The 23,374-nt window shown below is 38.6% G+C and overlaps 1 protein-coding gene and 1 long non-coding RNA gene across 6 annotated transcripts in view; one reads left to right on the plus strand and one right to left on the minus strand.

Moving 5' to 3' along the window:
* The window catches only part of CFAP20DC (CFAP20 domain containing), a 320,674-nt gene that overhangs the window by 175,808 nt on the left and 121,492 nt on the right, over positions 1–23,374 (minus strand). For all 5 annotated transcript variants that reach the window (XR_004436919.1, XM_033210293.1, XM_033210292.1 and 2 more), the window contains one exon: positions 5,052–5,166. Coding sequence is in view for 4 of the 5 variants with exons in the window: in XM_033210293.1 (XP_033066184.1) it covers positions 5,052–5,166 (115 nt within the window). In the remaining variant the exon portion in view is untranslated. The remainder of the gene's footprint in view (positions 1–5,051; positions 5,167–23,374) is intronic.
* LOC117083070 overlaps positions 1–23,374 on the plus strand; it is a 220,275-nt gene that overhangs the window by 105,117 nt on the left and 91,784 nt on the right. The window lies entirely within an intron of this gene.

The raw sequence follows: 23,374 nt of genomic DNA on the forward strand, positions 1-23,374 counted from the left end.
AAAAAATAATATTCACATAAATGAGATGAAAACATTAAAAATCTCTCAATCACGTACCATCAACATTACAATGAATTCTAGGTTAGAATGGTATCATTAAGAGACATTCTCTAATTGTATCTTGTACATATTTCTAAATGACCTTTTGTCTGAATAAATCTGCCTCCTCCATTCCCTTCTCAATCAATGACACTTAAGAAATTAAACACTATTAAAAACCTCAAACTTCCATTGGCTCTAGGGGAAAAACGATCTATGAGGGGAAGTTTTAAAAATATTATACCAGACTTCCAGTTTGTAATAAAAGCTATAAAATATTCCATCAGAGTTGTGGTTCAAGATGGAATAGCTCCTGAAGAGTAATTTTATCCATTTAAATGACAAACACTGGGTATCTTAATTCTAGAGGTTACTAAAAGACTTTGGCATTATAATTTATCATAGCACGTTGTTATATCTCCAATGAATGATTTATGCTGAATGAGATCTCATAACTGAACTTCTTATTCAAATGGAATTAAACCTACTGTACATTAATACATACTTTGGTAATGAGACATTGATGTTCATCTGACACCAGCATCAACTAATTGAAATTACATTAAAGAACTAAGATTGATTCCAGTGAGTCTCAACTAAGTGGGTGCTTCTACTATTTAATCTGATAGTTTTTAATTTTAAAAATTGTTCTTGCCATTGAAAACCCAAGTTAAAAGCATAAATTATTATAACTTAAATATTAAAGTGACTCTTCACAGCTAAAAATAACATGAAATATAAAAATTTTTATTTGAAAGGAACATTTAAAGCCATTTGGGACAGAAAGTGGCCTATGTTAAATATTCATTTTGGTGTGGCTAGAAGAATATTACCTTTATTTGCAGCCTCTGGCTACCTAAAGGACTTAGCTAAAAAACCAAGGCAAAGTGGACCATTTGGCATTTATCCTGTAAATCAAGGGTTGCCAATGAACACCTAGAAGGCCCAGGCAGAAAACCGAAATGAGTGAGGCAAGAAGGGTCTGAGTCCACCAGCATATCTTATGAGTGAAGAGGATTCAATTTCACAGGAGAGCTTACACCTTCTTAGAAGTGTGTCATTACTACTTACCTCCCACCGAGTGCTTGTGTGCAATAAGGCAGGTCAATGTTGAAAAATCTGACCTTTTTCAAGGAAGGTCTGAAATTAGGAATTTTACATGAAATTTCCTGATTTATAAATGCTAGCTGAAATGCTTTCAGAATGCTGTTTTGAGGTTTGCCAGCAAAATATCTACTAGTTCCTAAGGGGTAGAAAGAAGTGAAGAATGCTTTGGCAAAAACATCAACACCAGGAAGGCCCCTAGAGATGGCATCTTGAATGGGTGAGATGCTCTCTGCCACCTTGCTGCTCTCTGGAGAAATTTCCCCTAAAACACAACTCAGCTTTAATTAAATAAGGACTCTTTGGGAATAGAGCATACTAGCAGCAGAAAGGAAAGACCCTCTGCTGCCAAGCACCTCTTGGATTGGGAGGAATGAGAGCAAGTTTTCAAACCAAATTTCTTAATATTTGAATATTCACGAGCATTTGTGGAATCACCAAGCACATTTAGAAAGCTTATATAATTTGGCCATGATAAACTCATTATTTTTTTTCTTCCATGTCAGGAGACACTTTAAGACTTGCCGATTTGTTCAATAAACATTTATTGATCACTTACTATATGCCATGCACTGATAGGGACTGGAGATGATATGCTTGTAGTCTACTGGGAAAATAAGACATGCTTGTAGTCTACTGGGAAAAACAGACAAGTAAACAGATTGTTAAAGTGCAAGGTGGAGAGGTATTATGAGGGTTATGAAATTGTGAATGGCAATGATGAGCTATGCCCAAAATATCTAATCTGTAGAGGGGAAATCATAGTGTGCTTCCTGGAAGAAGTAGCATCTACAGATCAGACAGGACTTACAATCCATATCTAGAACTTACTCTGTGCCAGGCACTGTTCTAAGAGCTTATGCTTATTAATTCATGTAAATCCCCACAACAACCTTAATGGTGTGTATATTTCATATTACCTGCATTTTATAGATGAGGAAAATCAAACAGAAACTTTGCACAGGACCACAAAACTAGTAAGTGTCAGAATCCAGATTCTATGTTCTTAACCCCTACATACTATTTATATGTTATATATGTAATAAAATATAGAGTAATTAGAACATATTACAAGTAATTATGACTTGATGATCTCACTGCATTCGCATATGGGCCTGAGGAGAACACCATGGAAATAAATGCCCTATCTGTTTCTTATTGTTTAGGTCTGCTTCAAATTTTTTCTAGATTTACCATATTTGGAAGGAAAGTTCTAGATATGCTATGACCATTTTGCTTTTTAAAATTTAGCATAACATGAGCTGAAGTCACCTAGGGTAGTCACTAATATGATTTCTTCATATCACTAATTTTTTAACAGCCATATTTAACTTTCTTGCCTACGTCTGTTTTTTTATATTCTCTATTGAGCCACTTGTCCAGGGGTAGAAACATGAGGAAGACAGATGAATTGAAAAGGATTAGGAAAATTTGCTCCACAGTACCTATTATAGCTCCTTTCTTTATAAATACTAAATTGTTTATGTCATTACATACCCTGCACTGTAAACACATAACACACATTCATCTGAAAAACTCATTTATCAAATATGAAAGGCCTTTCAGTCAAGTTCACTTTCTATCTCATCAAGATACTTGTGTGGTTTACTTATAATAGAAAGGTAATATTTTATTTTCAAATACTGGATTTTCATGAATCTACACTGTGTGTGGGTTACAGCCACATACATAATGCTCAGATTTTGATGAAATATCTAGACTTCAGAGGTAGTTAACTGACAAGGGTGACTGAACTCACAAAAGCAAGGTAGTGACAAATTTGATTTATTAACTACACACTGAATAGTGTATTTGTCTCACATGGGCTTTAACCCTTAGATTAACACTGAACTCTGAAGAATCTTACATGAATAAGGAAATCAATACCTAAACACAAAATGATGAACACAATTTTATTTGTAAGGCATTTCCCTAAATGTCTTAAATGGTTTAACTTCAATAACTGGAGTCTTCACATTTAATGTTCAAGCATTTATGGATATTTAATATTAAATGAATTTTTAAAACTTCTACTGCAAACAGAAACCATCCATTTATTCCATGATCCAGCTCATTTTTATTACAGGGCTGCCAATCTCCAAAGTTATGTTTAATTCCCATTTTTTACTTATGTCTACATGAACAGCAAGCCCAGCAGATCTGCCTACTGAAAGAAATGGTCAGTATGCACTCCATGCTGCCACTTTCCGTCCTCTTAGCTCATGGCCCTGTCTCTTTCCCGATATACCAGAACTTCTTCTTACAGTTACTTATGATTGCCACGTTCCCTAAATACTTTCCAATCTCATCTATTCTCCCTTGTTGGAACCTCCTTGGTTCTCTTCAGCAACGCTAGATCACTGGGCTTGTCTGTATACCATGCAGCTACCCTTAATGCTGCTTGTTCTCTTCCAGGAGCACTACTCTCCCCTTCTTCAATTGGTTAATGCCTTTCTGTCTTTCAAGGCCAAGCTCAGGCACCCACTTTTTCAGGGGGCCTTCTCTGACAACTCTCCTTTTATTCTGTAGTTCATTCTGATTCTTGCTCTCACAGAATGTACCACATTGTATGGAAAGGTCTGTTTACATACATGTCTTAGCTTATCTGACTATAAGTTTCTGATGTTGCTTCACATTCATTCCTCCACTGCTCCCCTACCCTCATCCCCACAGTCCTCACTAACCCTAATCTGGATGATTGCAAATAACTTCCTCACTTCCAATTTCTACCCCCTCCAAATCATTGCAAATATTACCACCAGATTAATCTTCCCAAGGCACAGAACTGACTGTGTGGTCCTTCTCTAGCCCAAAAGCTTTAATGGCTTCTTTTTCTCTACCATAGTAGTTCCCAAAGAGTGGAATAGGTACCATTTGTGAAATGATTTTAGACTGTATTTGGGTGCGGCATTAAATAACTCTGGATCCCGGAATAAAAATGTCCCTTTATCAGTTTTCCTTCAGTCCTAACTATGATAGGGAGAATGGTTGAACATGTATCTAATCCTTGATAAACTCTTTTTAACAAAGGGTAGCCCTCAGGACAGAGCCTTAAACAAGAAAGAGTACCCAGTTAGACTTTAAAATATTGTTTTGTTTTTAGTATGTTTATTTTTATGTTGTATTTTGGGAAAATTACACTGGTTTTCCACTTATAAAAGTGGTACAAAGTTTTCTTTTAAAATAAATTTAAGCCAAAAAAAAAGAAAAAAGGGAGACAGTTGATTTAAAGGAGAGAGAGTTGGTTTAAAGGAAAGCCTCAAGTGCATACTAGAATGGGTAGTACACAAAAAGGGTACTGAGAGTATTGAAATGACTGAAGTTTGACAAAGACTTGTCAGAAAAATCAGGCCCTTCAGAAGTTACACAACGTACTTAAAATGTCTGAACCCACATCAGGCTCTTGTACTGTCAGACCAATGTTTCCTTAGGGCTCTTTTTTAATCTGGCAACCATGATTAATTGTTCGTTGTTCTCCGGAGGTTACCTCTTTCCAGCCTCCATGCTTCTGCCCATGCTGTTGCTTTTGCTGGAATGCTTGGCTTCCTATGTCTCCCTGTTGAAATCTTAAGAGTCCTCCAAAGTCCATTCTAAGTGCTATCTCCTTCAGAAAGCCTTCCCCCATCCCCAGTCAGATGGATTCCTTTCCCTTTCACAGTACCAGTAGCAATTTCTATCTCCACTGTGCTTTGTATCACAGTTTTGGTGATTTTATAGATGTTCAAATAATTAAGTTATTCCACTTAGATGTTAAGCTCTTTCAAGAGAGGGGAAGAAAGGCCATGAATTGTATTCATTTTTTATACCACCATGGTACTTAACAAAGTACCTCACATGTGGAGTCATTCCATAATTAATATTTGCTGAATTGAATTCAATATTTTAGGCAACATTCACGTGATACTTACAATTTTACGTTTGATCATGAAGAGTGGAATTTTTGCATGAAGAGGGGTGTAGGATAGTTCCTTATGGACCGTTGATAAATATAATCTTCTTTTGATGTTCCCTAAATCAGTAATTCTGAAAAAATAGAGGAGAGAAGACAGAAAGATTCCCATCAATTTAATAACCACTTCTTTGGATAATCATCAAAATGATATAATTTATCATATAGACCCTTTTCAACAGGAAGATCAAACATAGAATTTAAGAATTGCCTTTTTCTTTCAAGAAGTAATAAAATTTCTGTCTTAAATTCAAAGTGCTCAGAAGCCTGAATGTATAAATTCACTTAATATGCTAATTTATTTCAGTACTCTACACTAGATTTCCACAGTCCTTTAGCCTACGAAAAAATTCAATTTGGATGAACTGAGAAACTGCTAGCCTTTAATAACCATACTTGTTCCAGCCCCTTAAGCTTGTATTATCTTGGGACATAGTGTCACCTACTAAACAGGAAAACATTATGGATTTCTTTCCCTAAAAATCCATCTGTCATTTTATATAGGCTCTTAGTCTGCTTAGAGACAGACACAAAACACTGGCTGTCAGTTTCACTTCCTAAGCACATATCTTCCAACCAGAATTATAATACACAACTTTATCGCTCACTATTCAGGTCAACCCACAGTGATACCAAGGACACTGAATTTGAACATCTTTAATAGATTTAGACCACAGCCATGATCACAAAGATTAGGTTTGCTTCAAATTGATAGAGGTTCATTTTTATGTTCTGTTTCCTTTAGGTCTCAGAGGTAATACAGCATGCTTAAAATCTCCAAACCTGTCTCAGGCTGCTATATTATAGAATTGATGCTTCTTTAAACACTGTCTTTTTATTTGAGAATGATTTTTCCCCATTATTAGGGAAAAACTTTGTTTAGACACATTAGACTGCTAATTTTCTATATTTAGTAATCCCCCAAGAAGACATTTCATTCAAATGCACTGTTGTCAATATTTATAGTGTAATTAACTGTTTTTAAAATTGACGTTGTCTTTTCTACAGCACTTTCATTCCCCCTCCTTCCCACTTTTCTAATCTCGGTATTGCTTCTCTCTAAAATACTCTACATATTTTTCAGTGAAAAAAACCTATCATTAAACAATGTTAACAATAAATACAGTAAAAATTAGTGAGATGATTTCAGAGTATGCTCCAGACCTAAAAATTCCATCCTACTTGCACTAAATGATATCATAAATTCATTTAAAATGCAAAGTCTTTCAATCCATAGTCAGAGCTACGGTTTAAAATGAGGAAGTATTAACACTATGGCAGTATTATACCCTGATATATATACATATATGTAAACATGGTATCACATTTACCCTAAGGCGGTGTCTTCAAAGTGGGATGAACACATGGGGAGGAGGAGTGATACGCAACAATCCACAGAAGTGCAGGAAGAAAACATTAGAACTTTCACCTCATCCTCTTAAAATGTTATTTTTGTGCATGTCTCATTATACAGCAGTATAGTAACATATTTATATACTTTCTGAAGAAATGCCCCTATATAGCAGGTATGTACAAATATTTTACTAATGGGGTACAGGATCAAATATGTTTGAAAAATCATGTCCTCAGAGATGCTATTAGGTCTCTTCTGTAAGTTCTGATTAGGAAATAAAAGGAAAGACTACTGGGATTCTAGAAAGGAAAAGGTAACAAAAAGAGGGACTGCATTAACCAAAAATTCATCTATCACAGTTTTATTAAAGGGTTACTGTGCTTTCATGAATAAAACGACATTTTTTTTTTCCTTTTTGAGATGGAGTCTCGCCCTTGTCACCCAGGCTGGAGTGCAATGGTGCGATCGTGGCTTACTGTAACCTTCACCTCCCAGGTTCAAGCGATTCTCCTGCCTGAGCCTCCTGAGTAGCTGGGATTACAGGTGCCTGACACCATGCCCAGCTAATTTTTGTATTTTTAGTAGAGACAGGGTTTCACTATGTTGGCCAACCTGGTCTAGAACGACTGACCTCAGGTGATCGGCCGGCCTAGGCCTCCCAAAGTGCTGGGATTACAGGCATGAGCCACTGCGCCCAGCCAAACTACATATTTTTAATCTAAATAGTTAAGAGTCAAACTCCAAATGGAGGAATGATTGAGAATACTATCACTTCATATGGAACTACAGGAACATTCATTCATTCATTCATTCATACATTCAACAAAGACTGAGCCAGGAAAATTGCTGGGAGTACCTCAGGGAGACAGTGATGAAAAAGACAAGGTTCCTATCCTTCTGGAGCCTCTATTCTTGTGCAAAAGGCAGGTGAATTTTCATGAAATATAGTTTACCATTATTTATGCCAGTGCTTTCTGTGTCCTGAAGAATCCTTGCCCAGGCTAAAGTTGCACAAATACTTTCTTATGTTTCCTTCTACATCTTTATAGTTTGTTTTTACATTTAGTTCATCCCAAATTAGTTTCTGTGAGTTGTATGACATAGGGGTTGGAGTTCTTTTCTTTCTGTATGTTTATACAACTGTCCCAATACCATTTATTAAAGACTCTCCTTTTTTCACTGAAATGCCCTGGTACTTTGTTGAAAATCAGTTGACCATAAATATATGAGTGTGAGGTTGTATTTCTGGATTGTCTATTGATTCTTTTTTTTTCACTGATCCATTTGTCTATTCTTATACTAATAATACACTACCTTGATCACTGCAGATTTAGAGTAAGTCTTGAAACCAGGTAAAAAAAAACTCTTCAACTTTAATTTTGCTTAAGATTTGTTTGGCTTTTGCTTTTTTATATGGATTTTAGAATCCATTTATCAATTTCTATTTAAAAAAAGGTGTTGAGAGTTTAACTTGGATTGTATTCAATCTACAGATCAATTTCAGGAGATTGATACTGATCATGTCTACTCACATGATATGTATCTCCAATTATTTAGGCTTTGCTTAATTTCTTTCTTAATGTTTTATATTTTTCATTTTAGAAGCCCTGCACATCTTTTGTTAAATTTATTCCTAAGTATTTTGTCTTCTGACACAGTTGAAAATGAATTTTAAAATTTCATTTCTCGGGGCCGGGTGCAGAGGCTCACGCCTGTAATCCAAGCACTTTGGGAGGCTGAGGGGTGGATCACGAGGTCGAGAGATTTAGATGATCCTGGTCAACATGGTGAAACCCCATCTCTACTAAAAATACAGAAATTAGCTGGGTGTGGTGGCACACGGCTATAATCCCAGCTACTCAGGAAGCTGAGGCAGAAGAATTGCTTGAAGCCAGGAGGTGGAGGTTGAAGTGAGCTGAGATTGTGCTACTGCACTCCAACCTGGTGACAGAGCGAGACTCCATCTCAAAAAAAAAAAAAAAACAGGCCGGGAGCGGTGGCTCAAGCCTGTAATCCCAGCACTTTGGGAGGCCGAGACGGGCGGATCACAAGGTCAGGAGATCGAGACCATCCTGGCTAACACAGTGAAACCCCGTCTCTACTAAAAAAATACAAAAACTAGCCGGGCGAGGTGGCGGGCGTCTGTAGTCCCAGCTACTCGGGAGGCTGAGGCAGGAGAATGGCGTAAAAACCCGGGAGGCGGAGCTTGCAGTGAGCTGAGATCCGGCCACTGCACTCCAGTCCGGGCGACAGAGCGAGACTCCGCCTCAAAAAAAAAAAAAAAAAAAAACAAAACAAAAAACAAAAAACAAATTCATTTCCCAGTCATTTGGTTCTAGTATATGGACATTCAATTGATTTCTCTATATGGTACTTGTTTCCTCTGACCTTTGCTTAATTCACTCTTGAGTTCCAGTAGTTGTTTTATAGATTCCTGAGGATTTTATACATAAACAATCATGTCCAGAGTGAATAAAGACTGTTTTACTTCTGCTTTTTCAACTTTATACCTTTCATTTCTTTTTCTTGCATTACTGCAATGGCTAGGGCCTTCAGTATATCTTAAATAGAAATCATGAGAATACAGGGAGAAAATCATAGGGAGAAAGTGCTCATTCTGACCTTATTAAGTATGATGTTTGATGTAGTTTACTTTATCACACTGAGGATGTTCTCTTCCATTCTACTTTTTTAGACATTCTTTTTTCAATCATGAAAGGTTGTGAAATTTTGTTAAATGCCTTTTCTATACTGGTTGAAATGATCCTGTTGTTTTTCACCTTTATCCTGTCTATATATTTAATTATACTCATTGATCTTCAAATGTGAAATGGAGTAAATTTCAATTGGGCTAGTATTTTGTTGAAGATTTTTATGCTGTGAAAGAAAAATAAAATGATATATGCCAGAAGATGGCTGAATAGGAACAGCTCCGGTCTGCAGCTCCCAGTGAGATAAATGCAGAAGGCAGGTGATTTCTGCATTTCCAACTGAGGTACCCGGCTGATTTCTCTGGGACTGGTTAGACAGTGGTTGCAGCCTGTGGAGGGTGAGCCAAAGCAGGGTGGGGCGTTGCCTCACCCGGGAAATGCAAGGGGTCAGGGAACTCCCTCCCCTAGCCTAAGGAAGCTGTGAGGGACTGTGCCATGAGGAACAGTGCATCCTGGCCCAGATACTATGCTTTTCCCATGGTCTTTGCAACCTGCACACCAGGAGATTCCCTCAGGTGCCTACACCACCAGGGCCCTGGATTTCAGGCCAAAAACAGGGCAGCCGTTTGGGCAGGCATCAAGCTAACTGCAAGAGTCTTTTTTCATATCCCAGTGGCACCTGGAAAGCTGGCGAGACAGAACCCTTCACTCCCTGGAAAGGGGGCTAAAGCCAGCAAACCAAGTGGTCTAGTTCAGCAGATCCCACCCCCACGGAGGCCAGCAAGCTAAGATCCACTGATGTGAAATTCTCACTGAGAACACAGCAGTCTAAAGTCAACCTAGGACACTAGAGTTTGGTGGGGGAAGGGGCGTCTGCCATAACTAAGGCTCAAGTAGGCAGTCTTCCCCTCAAAGTATAAACAAAGCCCCCGGGAAGTTCGAATTGGGCAGAGCACAATGCAGCTCTGCAAAGCCGCTATAGCCAGACTGCCTCTCTAGATTCCTCTTCTCTGGGCAGGGCATCTCTGAAAGAAAGGCAGCAGCTCCAGTCAGGCACTTATAGATAAAACTCCCATCTCCTCGGGACAGAGCACCTGGGGAAAGTGGTGGCTGTGGGTACAGCTTCAGCAGACTTAAACATTCCTGCCTGCCGGCTCTGAAGAGAGCAACAGATCCCTCAGCACAGTTCTCGAGTTCTGCTAAGGGACAGACTGCCTCCTCAAGTGGGTCCCTGACCCCTGTGCCTCCTGACTGGGCGACACCTCCCAGCAGGGGTCAATAGACACCTCATACAGGAGAGCTCTGCCTGGCATCTGGTGGGTGCCCCTCTGGGATGAAGCTTCCAGAGGAAGGAACAGGCAACAATCTTTGCTGTTCTGCAGCCTCCACTGATGAAACCCAGGGAAAGAGGATCTGGCATGGACCTTCAGAAAACTCCTGGAGACCTGCAGCAGAGGGGCCTGACTGTTAGAAAAAAAACTAACAAACAGAAAGGAATAGCATCAACATTAACAAAAAGGACATCCACACAAAAACCCCATCCAAAGGTCACCAACATCGAAGACCAAAGGTAGATAAATCCATGAAGATGAGGAAAAACCAGCACAAAAAGACTGAAAATTCCAAAAACCAGAACGCTTTTTCTCCTCCAAAGAATCACAACTCCTTGCCAGCAAGGAAACAAAACTGGACGGAGAATGAGTTTGAGGATTTGACAGAAGTAGGCTTCAGAAGATGGGTAATAACAAACTACTCCAAGCTAAAGGAGCATGTTCTAACCCAATGCAAGGTAGCTAAGAACCTTGAAAATAGTTAGAGGAATTGCTAACTAGAATAACGAATTTAGAAAAGAATATAAATGACGTGATGGAGCTGAAAAACACAGCACGAGAATGTTGTGAAGCATACACAAGTATCAATAGCCAAATCAATCAAGCGGAAGAAAGGATATAAGAAATTGAAGATCCCTGTAATCCCAGCACTTTGGGAGGCCGAGACGGGCGGATCACAAGGTCAGGAGATCGAGACCATCCTGGCGAACACGGTGAAACCCCGTCTCTACTAAAAAAATACAAAAAACTAGCCGGGCGAGGTGGCGGGCGCCTGTAGTCCCAGCTACTCGGGAGGCTGAGGCAGGAGAATGGCGTAAACCCGGGAGGCGGAGCTTGCAGTGAGCTGAGATCCGGCCACTGCACTCCAGCCCGGGCGGCAGAGCGAGACTCCGTCTCAAAAAAAAAAAAAAAAAAAAAAAAAAAAAGAAATTGAAGATCAACTTAAGGAAATAAAGCATTAAGACAAGATTAGAGAAAAAAAGAATGAAAGAGAATGAACAAAGCCTCCAAGAAAAATAGAACTATGTGAAATGACTAAACCTACATTTGATTGGTGTACCTGAAAGTGATGGGGAGAATGGAATAAGTAGGAAAACATTCTTCAGGATATTATCCAGGAGAACTTCCCCAACCTAGCAAGACAGGCCAACATTCATATTCAGGAAATATAGAGACCACCTCGAGAAGAGCAACCCTAAGACACATAATCCTCAGATTCTCCAAGGTTGAAATGAAGGAAAAAATGTTAAGGGCAGCCAGAGGGAAAAGTTGGGTTACTCACAAAGGGAAACCCATCAGATTAACAGTGAATCTCTCTGCGAAAACTCTACAATCCAGAAGAGAGTGGGGGCCAATATTCAATATTCTTAAAGAAAAGAATTTTCAACCCAGAATTTCATACCCAGTCAAACTAAGCTTCATAAGTGAAGGAGAAATAGAATCCTTTACAGACAAGAAAATGCTGAGAGATTTTGTCACCACCAGGCCTGCCTTTCAAGAGCTCCTCAAGGAAGCTCTAAATATGGAAAGGAAAAACTGGTACCAGCCACTGCAAAAACATACCAAATTGTAAAGACCATCAACAGTATGAAGAAACTGTATCAACTAATGCACAAAATAACCAGCTAGCATCATAATCGCAAGATCAAATTCACACATAACAATATTAACCTTAAATGTAAACAGGCTAAATGCCCCAATTAAAAGACACAGACTAGAAAATTGGATAAAGAGTCAAGATCCATTGGTGTGCTGTATTCAGGAGAACCATCTTGCATGCAAAGACACACATAGGCTCAAAATAAAGGGATGGAGGAATATTTACCAAGCAAATGGAATTCAAAAACAGCAGGGGATGCAATCCTAGTCTTTGGTAAAACAGACTTTAAACCAACAAAGATAAAAAAAGACAAAGAAGGGTATTACATAATGGTAAAGGGATCAACACTACAAGAAGAGCTAACTATCTCTAATACATATTCACCCAACACAGGAGCACCCAGATTCATAAAGCAAGTTCTTAGAGACCTACAAAGATACTTCAAGTCTCACACAATAATAGAGGGAGTTTTTAACACCCCCACTATCAATATTAGACACATCAATGAGACAAAAAATTAACAAGGATATTCAGGACTTGAACTCAGCTTTGGACCAAGCAGACCTAATAGACATCTACAGAACTCTCCACCTCAAATCAACAGAATATACATTCTTCTCAGCACCACATTGCACTTATTCCAAAATTGACCACATAATTGGAAGTAAAACACTTCTCAGCAAATGCAAAAGAACAGAAATCATAACAGTCTCTCAGACCATAGTGCAATCAAATTAGAACTAGGGATTAAGAAACTCACAATTACATGGGAACTGAACAACCTGCTCCTGAATGACTACTGTAAATAATGAAATTAAGGAAGAAATAAACAAGTTCTTTGAAACCAATGAGAACAAAGACACAATGTAGCAGAATCTCTGGGACACTGCTAAAGCAGAGTTTAGAGGGAAATTTATAGCACCAAATGCCCATAGGAGAAAGTGGGAAAGATCTAAAATCGACATTCTAACATCACAATTAAAAGAGCTAGAGAAGCAAGAGCAAACAAATTCAAAAGCTAGCAGAAGACAAGAAATAACTAAGATCAGAGCAGAACTGAAGGAGATAGAGACACAAAAAACTCTTAAAAAAAATCAATGAATCCAGGAGCTGGTTATTTTTAAAAGATCAATAAAATAGACAGACCACTAGCCAGACTAATAAAGAAGAAAATAAAGAAGAATCAAATAGGCACAATAAGAAATGATAAAGGGGATATCATCACTAATCCCACAGAGATGCAAACTAACATCAGAGAATAATATAAATGTCTCTTTGCAAATAAACTAGAACATCTAGAAGAAATGGATAAATTCCTGGACACATACACCCTCCCAACACTAAACCAGGAAGAAGTCAAATCCTTGGATAGACCAATAGCAAGTTATGAAATTGAGGCACTAGTTAATATCCTACCAACCAAAAAAAGCCCAGAACCAGGTGAATTCACAGTCAAATTCTACCAGAGGTACAAAGAGGAGTTGGTATCATTCCTTCTGAACTATTCCAAACAACAGAAAAGGAGGGACTCCTCCCTAACCAATTTTATGAGGCCAGCATCATCTTGAGACCAAAACCTGGCAGAGACACAACAAAAAGAGAAAATTTCAGACCAATATCCCTGATGAACATTGATGTGAAAATCCTCAATAAAATACTGGCAAACCAAATCCAGCAGCACACAAAAAGCTTCTCTACCACGGTCAAGTTGGCTTCATCCTTGGGATGCAAGGCTGGTTCAACATATGTAAATCAATAAATATAATCCATCACATAAACAGAACCAATGACAAAAACCACATGATTATCTCAATAGATGCAGAAAAGGCCTTTGATGAAATTCAGCACCCTTTCATGTTAAAAAACTCTCAATAAACTAGGTATTGATGGAACATATCTCAAAATAAGAGCTATTTATGACAAACCCACAGCCAGTACCATACTGAATGGGAAAAAACTGGCAGCATCCCCTTTGAAAACTGGCACAAGCCAAGGATGCCCTCTTTCACCCTTCCTATTCAACAGAGTATTGGAATTTCTGGCCAGGGCAATCAGGTAAGAGAAAGAAATAAGAGTATTCAAATAGGGAGAGAGGAAGTCAAATTGTCTCTGTTTGCAGATGACATGATTGTATATTTAGAAAACCCATAATCTCAGCCCAAAATCTCCTTAAGCTGATAAGCAACTTTAGCAAAGTTCTCAGGATACAAAATCAATGTGCAAAATTCATAAGCACTCCTATACACCAATAATAGAGAAACAGAGAGCCAAATCATGAGTGGACTCCCATTCACAATTTCTACAAAGATAATAAAATACCTAGGAATCCAACTTACAAGGGATGTGAAGGACCTCTTCAAGGAGAACTACAAACCACTGCTCAAGCAAACAAGAGAGGACACAAACAAATGGAAAAACATTTCATGCTCATAGATAGGCAGAATCAATATCGGGAAAATAGTCATATTGCCCAAAGTAACTTATAGGTTCAATGCTATTCCCATCAAGGTACCATTGCCTTTCTTCACAGAATTAAAAGAAACTACTTTAAATTTCACATGGAACCAAAAAGAGCCCATATAGCCATGACAATCCTAAGCAAAAAGAATAAAGCTGGAGGCATCATGCTACCTGACTTCAAATTATACTACAAGGCTACAGTAACCAAAACAGCATGGTACTGGTACCAAAACAGATACATAGACCAATGGAACAGAACGGAGGCCTCAGAAATAACGCCACACATCTACAACCATCTGATCTTTGACACACCTGACAAAAACAAGCAATGAGGAAAGGATTCCCTATTTAATAAATCATGTTGGAAAAACTGGCTAGCCATATGCAGAAAACTGAAACTGGACCCCTTCCTTACACCTTATACAAAAATCAACTAAAAATCCAAGGCGTAAATATAAAACCTAAAACCATACAAACTCTAGAAAAAAACCTAGGCAATACCATTCAGGACATAGTCATGGGAAAAGACTTCACGATTAAAACACCAAAAGCAATGGCAGCAAAAGCCAAAATTGACAAATGGGATCTAATTAAACTAAAGAGCTTCTGCACAGCAAAAGAAACTATCATCAGTGAACAGGCAACCTACAGAATGGGAGAAAAATTTTGCAATCTATCCATCTGACAAAGGGCTAATATCCAGAATCTACAAGGAACTTAAACAAATTTGCAAGAAAAAAACAACCCCATCAAAAAGTGGGCAAAGGATATGAATGGACACTTCTCAAAAGAAGACATTTATGCAGCCAACAAACATATAAAAAAAGCTCATCATCACTGGTCATTAGAGAAATGCAGATCAAAACGACAATGCCATACCATCTCATGCCAGCCAGAATGGTGGTCATTAAAAACTCGGGAAACAACAGATGCTGGAGGGGATGTGGAAAAATAGGAACACTTTTACACTGCTGGTGGGAGTGTAAATTAGTTCAACTGTTGTGGAAGACAGTGTGGTGATTTCTCAAGAATCGGGAACCAGAAATACCATTTGACTCAGCAATCCCATTACTGGACACATACCCAAAGAACTATACATCATTCTAGTATAAAGACACATGCACATGTACATTTATTGCAGCACTATTCACAATAGCAAAGACTTGGAATCAACCCAAATGTCCATCAATGATAGACTGGATAAAGAAAATGTGGCACATATATACCATGGAATACTATGCAGCTATAAAAAAGGATGAGTCCATGTCCTTTGCAGGGACTTGGATGAAGCTGGAAACCATCATTCTCAGCAAACTAACACAGGAACAGAAAACCACTGCTTATTCTCACTCATAAGTGGGAGCTGAACAATACACATGCACACAGGGGGAACATCACACACCGGGGCCTATCAGGGGCTGGAGGGCTAGAGGAGTGATAGCATTAGGAGAAATACCTAATGTAGATGATGGGTTGTTGGGTGCAGCAAACCACCATGGCATGTGTATACCTACGTAACAAACCTGCATGTTCTGTACATGTATCCCAGATCTTAAAGCATAATAAAAAAATGTAATAAGATTTACTGTACGATCTGTCATATGACTGGTGAATAGTCTATATGCACTTGAATTTCTTTGATCTTTATTCCATGTTGATGCTAATGTTTTTTAAACTTTAAAACATCAAAAAAAATTTCCCTTAAGCCTACTCAATATTAATCTACTCATCTACTGATCTTTATAATATTCATTAATATTCCTGGGTAACTCTGGAACTCGGATCACAGTCCATTATTCTGGGTGACTCTAAATATTCACACAGACAGTAAGATTTCATCTAAACTTAAACCTCCTCCACTATGACAACCAATACCTTGATTCCACTTTAGCACCTTACACGAATAGTTCTACTTTGTGGTACATCATTGCTAGGGATTACTTGACTTCAAGGTCTCCTACTTAAATTTTCCTCCTGATTAATTAATTCATTCAGCTAATAATCAATGCCTTAGTAATACAATATAAGACACTGGAGATACGGAAGTGGCTAAGATGTGAAAATCATAGCGCAGTGTAGCAGAAAAAGTAACTATTCTTAAATAGTTGTTTCTAACACTTTTATTCATTTTCCATTTTACAGATGAGAAAATAAGCCTCTAGAAATTACTACCCCATGGATATACAGTTAGTAAGCAGCAGAGGCAAGTGTTACCATTCTGTCTTTGAACTTAAAATCCACTGCCATTTCTGCCATGCCACACTATGCCGACTACTATTCCAGGCTGAAGCATTTTCATTTGTTTGCTGTTTACCAAGAGACTAGTATAGACATTGTGCTAGGTGCTATGGATACAGCAGTACCAAGAATTCCCTGGTTTTTGTCCTTATAGAGTTTACAGTATGGTGAGAACCACAGAACCATATTATACTCTTAAGATAATACTTGTCTCTCTCCTGAAAACCACTTTCCCTTTTCCCTCTCGCACACTCCTTTAGAACCTCCTTCCTACTTTGTTCTAGATCCAGTTTTCCAATAGGTTACAAATTTACACCTCTATCCATGATCCTGTGTCAGGCCTTCCAGAAGGATGATCTCTAAGCTAGCAAGAATGGAATGTAAACTACTGAAATGTGTTTATTCATGTAAATAAAAAAAAATCAAGTATCAGAAGGATTTGTTGACTTAGCATATAATCAGAATGACTGACTTAGACTTCAGTGTAAGATGCATATATTTTCCAAAAATATCATTATTAAATATCAATTATTGAACATTCTCTATATGCCAACAATGTTTGTTAAGCACTCTATATACTTTACCACATTTAATCCTCCCATAAACCCTACAAGATATCTACTATTATTATCATCTATTTTACAGATGAGGAATCTAAAGCTTAGTTAATAAGGCTAGGTAACTCTCCCCAAACCACATATTCAGTGGAGTACAGATTTAAACTCAGATCTACTTAATCCCAGTATCCACCTTCTGAACTACATGCTTGCTTTCTTTGTGGGGCAGGTGATCCCTATAAACACATCCATAGTAGAATGATCTTTGCTCCTGGGAACAAAATATTTAATATTTAATGGCTAAGATGCCTACCCTACATTGTGTTTGAATGTACATAGTTCACGTTTACCTTTTGTGTGTATGAGATTATCTTCTTTCCGTCTACAAATCCTTCCTTTTGATAGGTTAAAAAAAAGCTCTGATCCAACGGTTATTATCTTACAATTAAAATTTTGGAGGCTAATCTTATTTTCCTAATTCCCAGGCTCTTGGGGGTAACCTCATACCTCACAATAAGCCTCACATACTTACTTCAAATATTCTCAGTTACTAGCGAGGACTCCTGAGAATCATGAGCATCTGAACTTCACCAATCCAATTAGCTGCCACATCCTGTCAAAGTCACTTTCTTTTTTCTGAGACAGAGTCTTGCTCTGTCACCAAGCTGGAGTCCAGTGGTGTGATCTCGGCTCACTACAATCTCCACTTCCCTGGTTCAAGCGATTCTCCTGCCTCAGCCTCCTGAGTAGTTGGGACTACAGGATAAGGGTCAGAATTTGGACCCTTTTAAGGTCCACACCCACACCACCATACCCAGCTAATTTTTATATTTTTAGTAGAGATGAGGTTTCACCATGTTGGCCAGGATGGTCTCGATTTCCTGACCTCGTGATCTGCCCGCCTCGGCCTCCCAAAGTGTTGGGATTACAGGCGTGAGCCACCGCGACCAGCCCAAAGTCACTTTCCTAGTGGTTTCGTACCTATTCTTTCCTTTGGTTTCTTACAGTTACAAAGTTCAGGTCATTTGTGGATTGAAATGGCCTCTTCTACTGGTTTCCCAATTGCCCCAATTTTTTTTTTTTTTTTTTTTGAGATGGAGTCTCACTCTGTCACCCAGGCTGGAGTGCAGTGATGCGATCTCGGCTCACTGCAACCTCTGCCTCCCAGGTTCAAGCGATTCTCCTGTCTCCACCTCCTAAGTAGCTGGGATTACATGCGCACGCCACCACGCCTGGCTAATTTTTTGTATTTTTAGTAGAGACAGGTTTCACCATGTTGGCCAGGCTGGTCTCGAACTCCTGACCTCAGGTGATCCACCTGCCTTGGCCTCCCAAAGTGCTGGGATTACAGGTGTGGGCTACCCCACCCAGCCCCCAGTGTTTTATCTCTCAGTCCATTCTTCATGTGGACCAGCCATGAGACCGAATGTCACCCCTAAGCTTCAATTTCTTTTTTGGCATCTTATAGTCTATGGAATAAAGTTCAAGTTTCTTATCTTGTTTGTTATTCAGGGACCTCCAAATTCTGACCCTTATCTACTACCCCAGTATTCCCTTCCACCACATTCCTCTATGCACCCTCTGCTCCTGTCAAACCCCATGAAGAAAAATGTGCAGGACTGAAACCAGGGGGTTATCACCCGAGACTCCAGGAGAGAACATCAGAATTGGTACAAGAGGAAGAGAGGAAATGCAGAAGAAAGCCAAGATTGGTTGCTGGGAGTTTTAATATGAGATATCAAGAAGACCTCAGAAGGGGAGAAATCAAGGATATAGTTATAAATAGTTAGAAGAGGATGGGACATGGAAGAGCAACATCTAAATCCTTACCACTTGCCAGAACCTGCATACCATTTTACCAGTATTATCTCATTTATTCCTCCCAACAAGTCTTTGAAATAGGAATCAATATTTACATTTTATCAATGTAGTGAGAGGCTCAGAGACATTAAGCAACTTGTTCAAGGTCTCATAGACAGTAAGTAGCAGAGCCAGGAGACCCACTAAAGCCTAAAATGATGAGGTAAGAGCAATAATGGTAAATTATTTACAAGTCTATCTGACAATTTCAAGGTTGGTAGTTACCTGGCTCAGTGTTTTTAAAAGGTTGCATGCTTCCTCTGGGAAGGAAAGAGAGAGCAGCAGGCCTGCAACCATTTACTTTACTTTACTAAAGGGCATTCCAGAAAAGAAAGATATAAGACCAGCCAAAACTCCCTGTAAACATGAGTGACTCCCTGGCAAATGCACTAATGGTATTAGGGGAAAAGTTCTTAATGGAATGTTTTTTGCAGGATATACCTGATACATCTAGGACTGCTTGTAGTCAACAAACCTGAAATCCATGGGCTTATATGGGCATAGCTCCCCTGAAAAATGCCACATAAGCTACAAATATATGAAGTAGCCAAAATAAGCTCTCTTTGGGCTGGTAGCTCTCCCTCAGGTATTGCTTGGAGAACTTACTCATTAAATCTGGGCCAAGTGCATTTAGAAAGGACTGGATCTCCTTCTGCTTCATGTGTACTTCATGACTTGTATCCTTGAGAATATTTATAAAATTCAATACTGACTAAGGTCTCCAATTCTTGTGAGTTTGCTGGCCAATGCAATCCTTAGAGCTATTTCATATACCTGGTTGTGTTGTGCAGCGTCTTTAGGAAGCAAATCTCCAAAAGTAGAATTTAAAATATGGTGCAAGTAGTCTTTTCAGAGGTGATCTCATGAAGCAGGAGTCAGGGAGCAGGGAGAATAGGACAACAAAGGAGGAAAAATCAATCTAAGAATGCACTATCAGTGACACCACTACAGGTCACAGGGGCTCCATTCCACCGGGACTTCTGAAGACATGTACAGAACAGCCTACAGAATGGACCATCTGAAGGGTGGGAGGTGGGAGCGCATATTCACTGACTCCCAATCCCCAAGGGTTATGGGTTGCCTTTAGGGGCCTTAACTCCCCAGTATTTCCAAGTTGTGCTAGTCCATGCGTGAAGTGGGCCTCCACAGCATCAAAGGAGGCCCTAGGGTACACTTGCACAAACTTGCACAAACTGTCCAGTGCAGCTGATAGCAGAGGTGGGTCCAGAGGACATGATATGGGACACTGGGGTGGACTGCCACAATGACAATACCAGTATGCTTACTGTTACTTAAATGTATGACATTCTTTTTTATTTTCATGCCTTTGCTTATGCATTTCCCTTGGAAAGCCCCTTCTCTCTTTATTATGCCAACTGAAATTATATTCATCTATCACAGTTTGAGTTGAAATGCCACCTCTTCCCTGAAAACTTCTTTGATCTCCAGATTTTAATCACATTTTTTATTGACTTGCTACAGCATGTTTTTTAACGTCTATTACTGAATTTTTTTCATCCCCCTTTGTGGTTTAGGTCTGTGACTATAGTCCACTTTATGAGCCATAAACTGATGCAAATATGCACATCTTTTCCTTTGTTTTAATGGTTAAATAACATGTAGTCCCATATATTCCAGTTTTACCACTTGGGTAGTAATGCTGTAATTGAGTTTAAAAGGGTTACTAGAATTTGGTGTTCCAAAGCTCACTCTAGAGTTTAAGTAAGTTCCTCATGTTAACTTTCACAAAAAAGTCTGAGTGCCCCAAAAGGCTGGGCAATTTGCAAAGTTCCTAGTGTGCACATTATAAAACATGATGGTGGGGTGGCAGGTAGGATAGGGATGGAATTTCTGGAAATTTGGGAGGAAAACCATTTATTAAAAATTCATCATCAGTATTGAGTTCATTGTAGTTTTCAAGTAGTGCTATTCTTAGTTTTCAGTGATACGTTATTACAGTAGACCCCCTCATCTGTGGTTTCATGTTTCAGTGGTTTCAGTTACCCAGGATCCAAAAATATTAAGTGGAAAATACCAGAAATAAATAATTCATACGTTTCAAATTGCATGCTGCTCTGAGTAGTGTGATGAAATTTCTCGTCATCCTACTCCATCCCACCCTGGATGTGAATTCTCCCTTTTTCCAGTCTCCATGCTGTAGATGCCACCCACCGGTTAGTCATTTAGTAGCTGTCTCGTTGATCAGATTGACTGTCACAGTATTGCAGTGCTTGTACTCAAGTAACCATCATCAACTTGGGTGGCTGCGGATTGTTTATTGAACCCTGTGGAATTCTGGCCTTTAATTTTCTATTAACTAAAACATAAGTGGCTCACACATGCCTCAGTAATCCTCTCTCTATCAATGTCCCGACCTCCATACTGGAAAGTGGGAATGGGTGGGGTTGTAGGCTATGACATCTTTTATTCTGCTCCAGTGAGTCTTGGTTAAAAAAAAAAAAGTGTGGGTGTCAGGCTGTTATATATAAACTCTTCTACTAGCCTGTAAGCACCCCAGGGCACTGAGATTACATCCTGCTTATCACAGTACTCTCACAGAGCTAGGTTAAGGGGTTTACAATTAATTAGGAAATATTTGCTAAGTTGTCTTTTTTGAAGCCCTATCAGAGTTACATATTAGCTCATCTTTTTATTAAGCACCTACTTACTCTCAAGTCTGGAAGTAGATATTGGGGATTTCACAGTGAAAAAAACAAGGTCTCCAGCTTGTTCTAATGGATAAGATAGCAATAAATAAACCAGTCCACATATAGTATGTCAATTCCCAATAAGGGCTACGGAATAAAAATAAAGCATGACAAAGTGATAGATAGGGATGGGAAGTATTATTTTAGAAAGGGTAGTTAGGGAAGACCTTTCATATAAGACACCATTTAAGCTGAGTTGAGTGAAGTAGAGGTAGGAACCATGCACACATCTAGGGGAAGAGCATGCCAGACAGAAGACTGTGAAAAGCCAAAAGAAAGATGCATTCCTCCGCTATAGCGTATCTTTTAATGTAATCCAACACATTTATTAAGAGGTGGGTCCTCTAGACTGTAAAACTCAATAGGAACCAAACACTAGGCTCACAGCATGAGGTTCATCTTCACAGAAGTCAGATTTTGGTTTGCACAAAATAGTTCTCAGTTAAGTCTAATCATTATGGCTCTGATGTCTGAATTTCTAAATGATCATATGCCCAGCTTAAGACAGAGATATTAGGACTAAGCCATCCATATGGTGATGAGGGCTTATGCTACTGTCTTTGCAAAAATAAATATGCAAACCTTCCCTATCTCATAATCAAGAATAGTTAGTTTTGGGGGGAAAACAAAATCATGTGCTAAGCTTAAATGGTTCTAAAAGCAAGCTGAATTGCTACTTTAAAAAAATTAAAATTAGTCATTCATGAGAGAGAATATAAATGCCTATGTGTGACTACTTAAAAGCTTCATTACACTTATGTGCTTTTTTGGGGGCAATTTAGTTGCTGCAAGGAGACTGCTTGTAAAACAGCTCTTCACTTGTAATACAGGCTTGATTTTCACCATCAAAAACCTCCTGTGACCTAACAAAGAAGAAAAAGACAAGCAACACTAGCATTACTCCTCTTGTACTTAAGGATTCATTTTTTAAAAACACCATATATGAGTTAATACATTGTTATATACACAAGTGAGCTAAGGGTCAGCAAGTTGATAGAAAAAGTAATGAGACTATGTTGAGAAAAATGGGGTAGTTGATGGGAAAATCAACCTCATTTATAATAATATTCTAGTGATCAGCAGGTGTATAACCCTCTCAGCTATGGTCATTAACAGCATTCATTTCAAACTTAACATCTACATTTGTAAACCACTTGAAAGTAAAATTACTTTTCAATTCAATTTTCAATTTGCTTTCAGATCTTCATCTTTGATTGACAGTTTTTTTTCCACAATGGCAACTCCATGAGAATTTCAGTAAATGGTAGCACCCATCCAAAAGTGTAGATAAACTCATCTATTCAGATTACCTATTCACTTTTCTTCTGTATGTACAATCATTTACAATCATTTGCAAATGCTCACTTCAGGTTAGAATGAACCTGCAAAACTGATCTCAGACTTCTGATGATTTGACTCATTTATTAGAATCATTTGTTCTTTAAGCCAAAATGGTTTTTATTTTTCCTCATCATGACCTAAAAATTACAAAATTAGAATGCACATTTTCAGTGATGGTATCA

This window comes from Trachypithecus francoisi, unplaced genomic scaffold (assembly GCF_009764315.1).
Source record: "Trachypithecus francoisi isolate TF-2019V2 unplaced genomic scaffold, Tfra_2.0 Lachesis_group0, whole genome shotgun sequence".
Classification (NCBI taxonomy): domain Eukaryota; kingdom Metazoa; phylum Chordata; class Mammalia; order Primates; family Cercopithecidae; genus Trachypithecus; species Trachypithecus francoisi.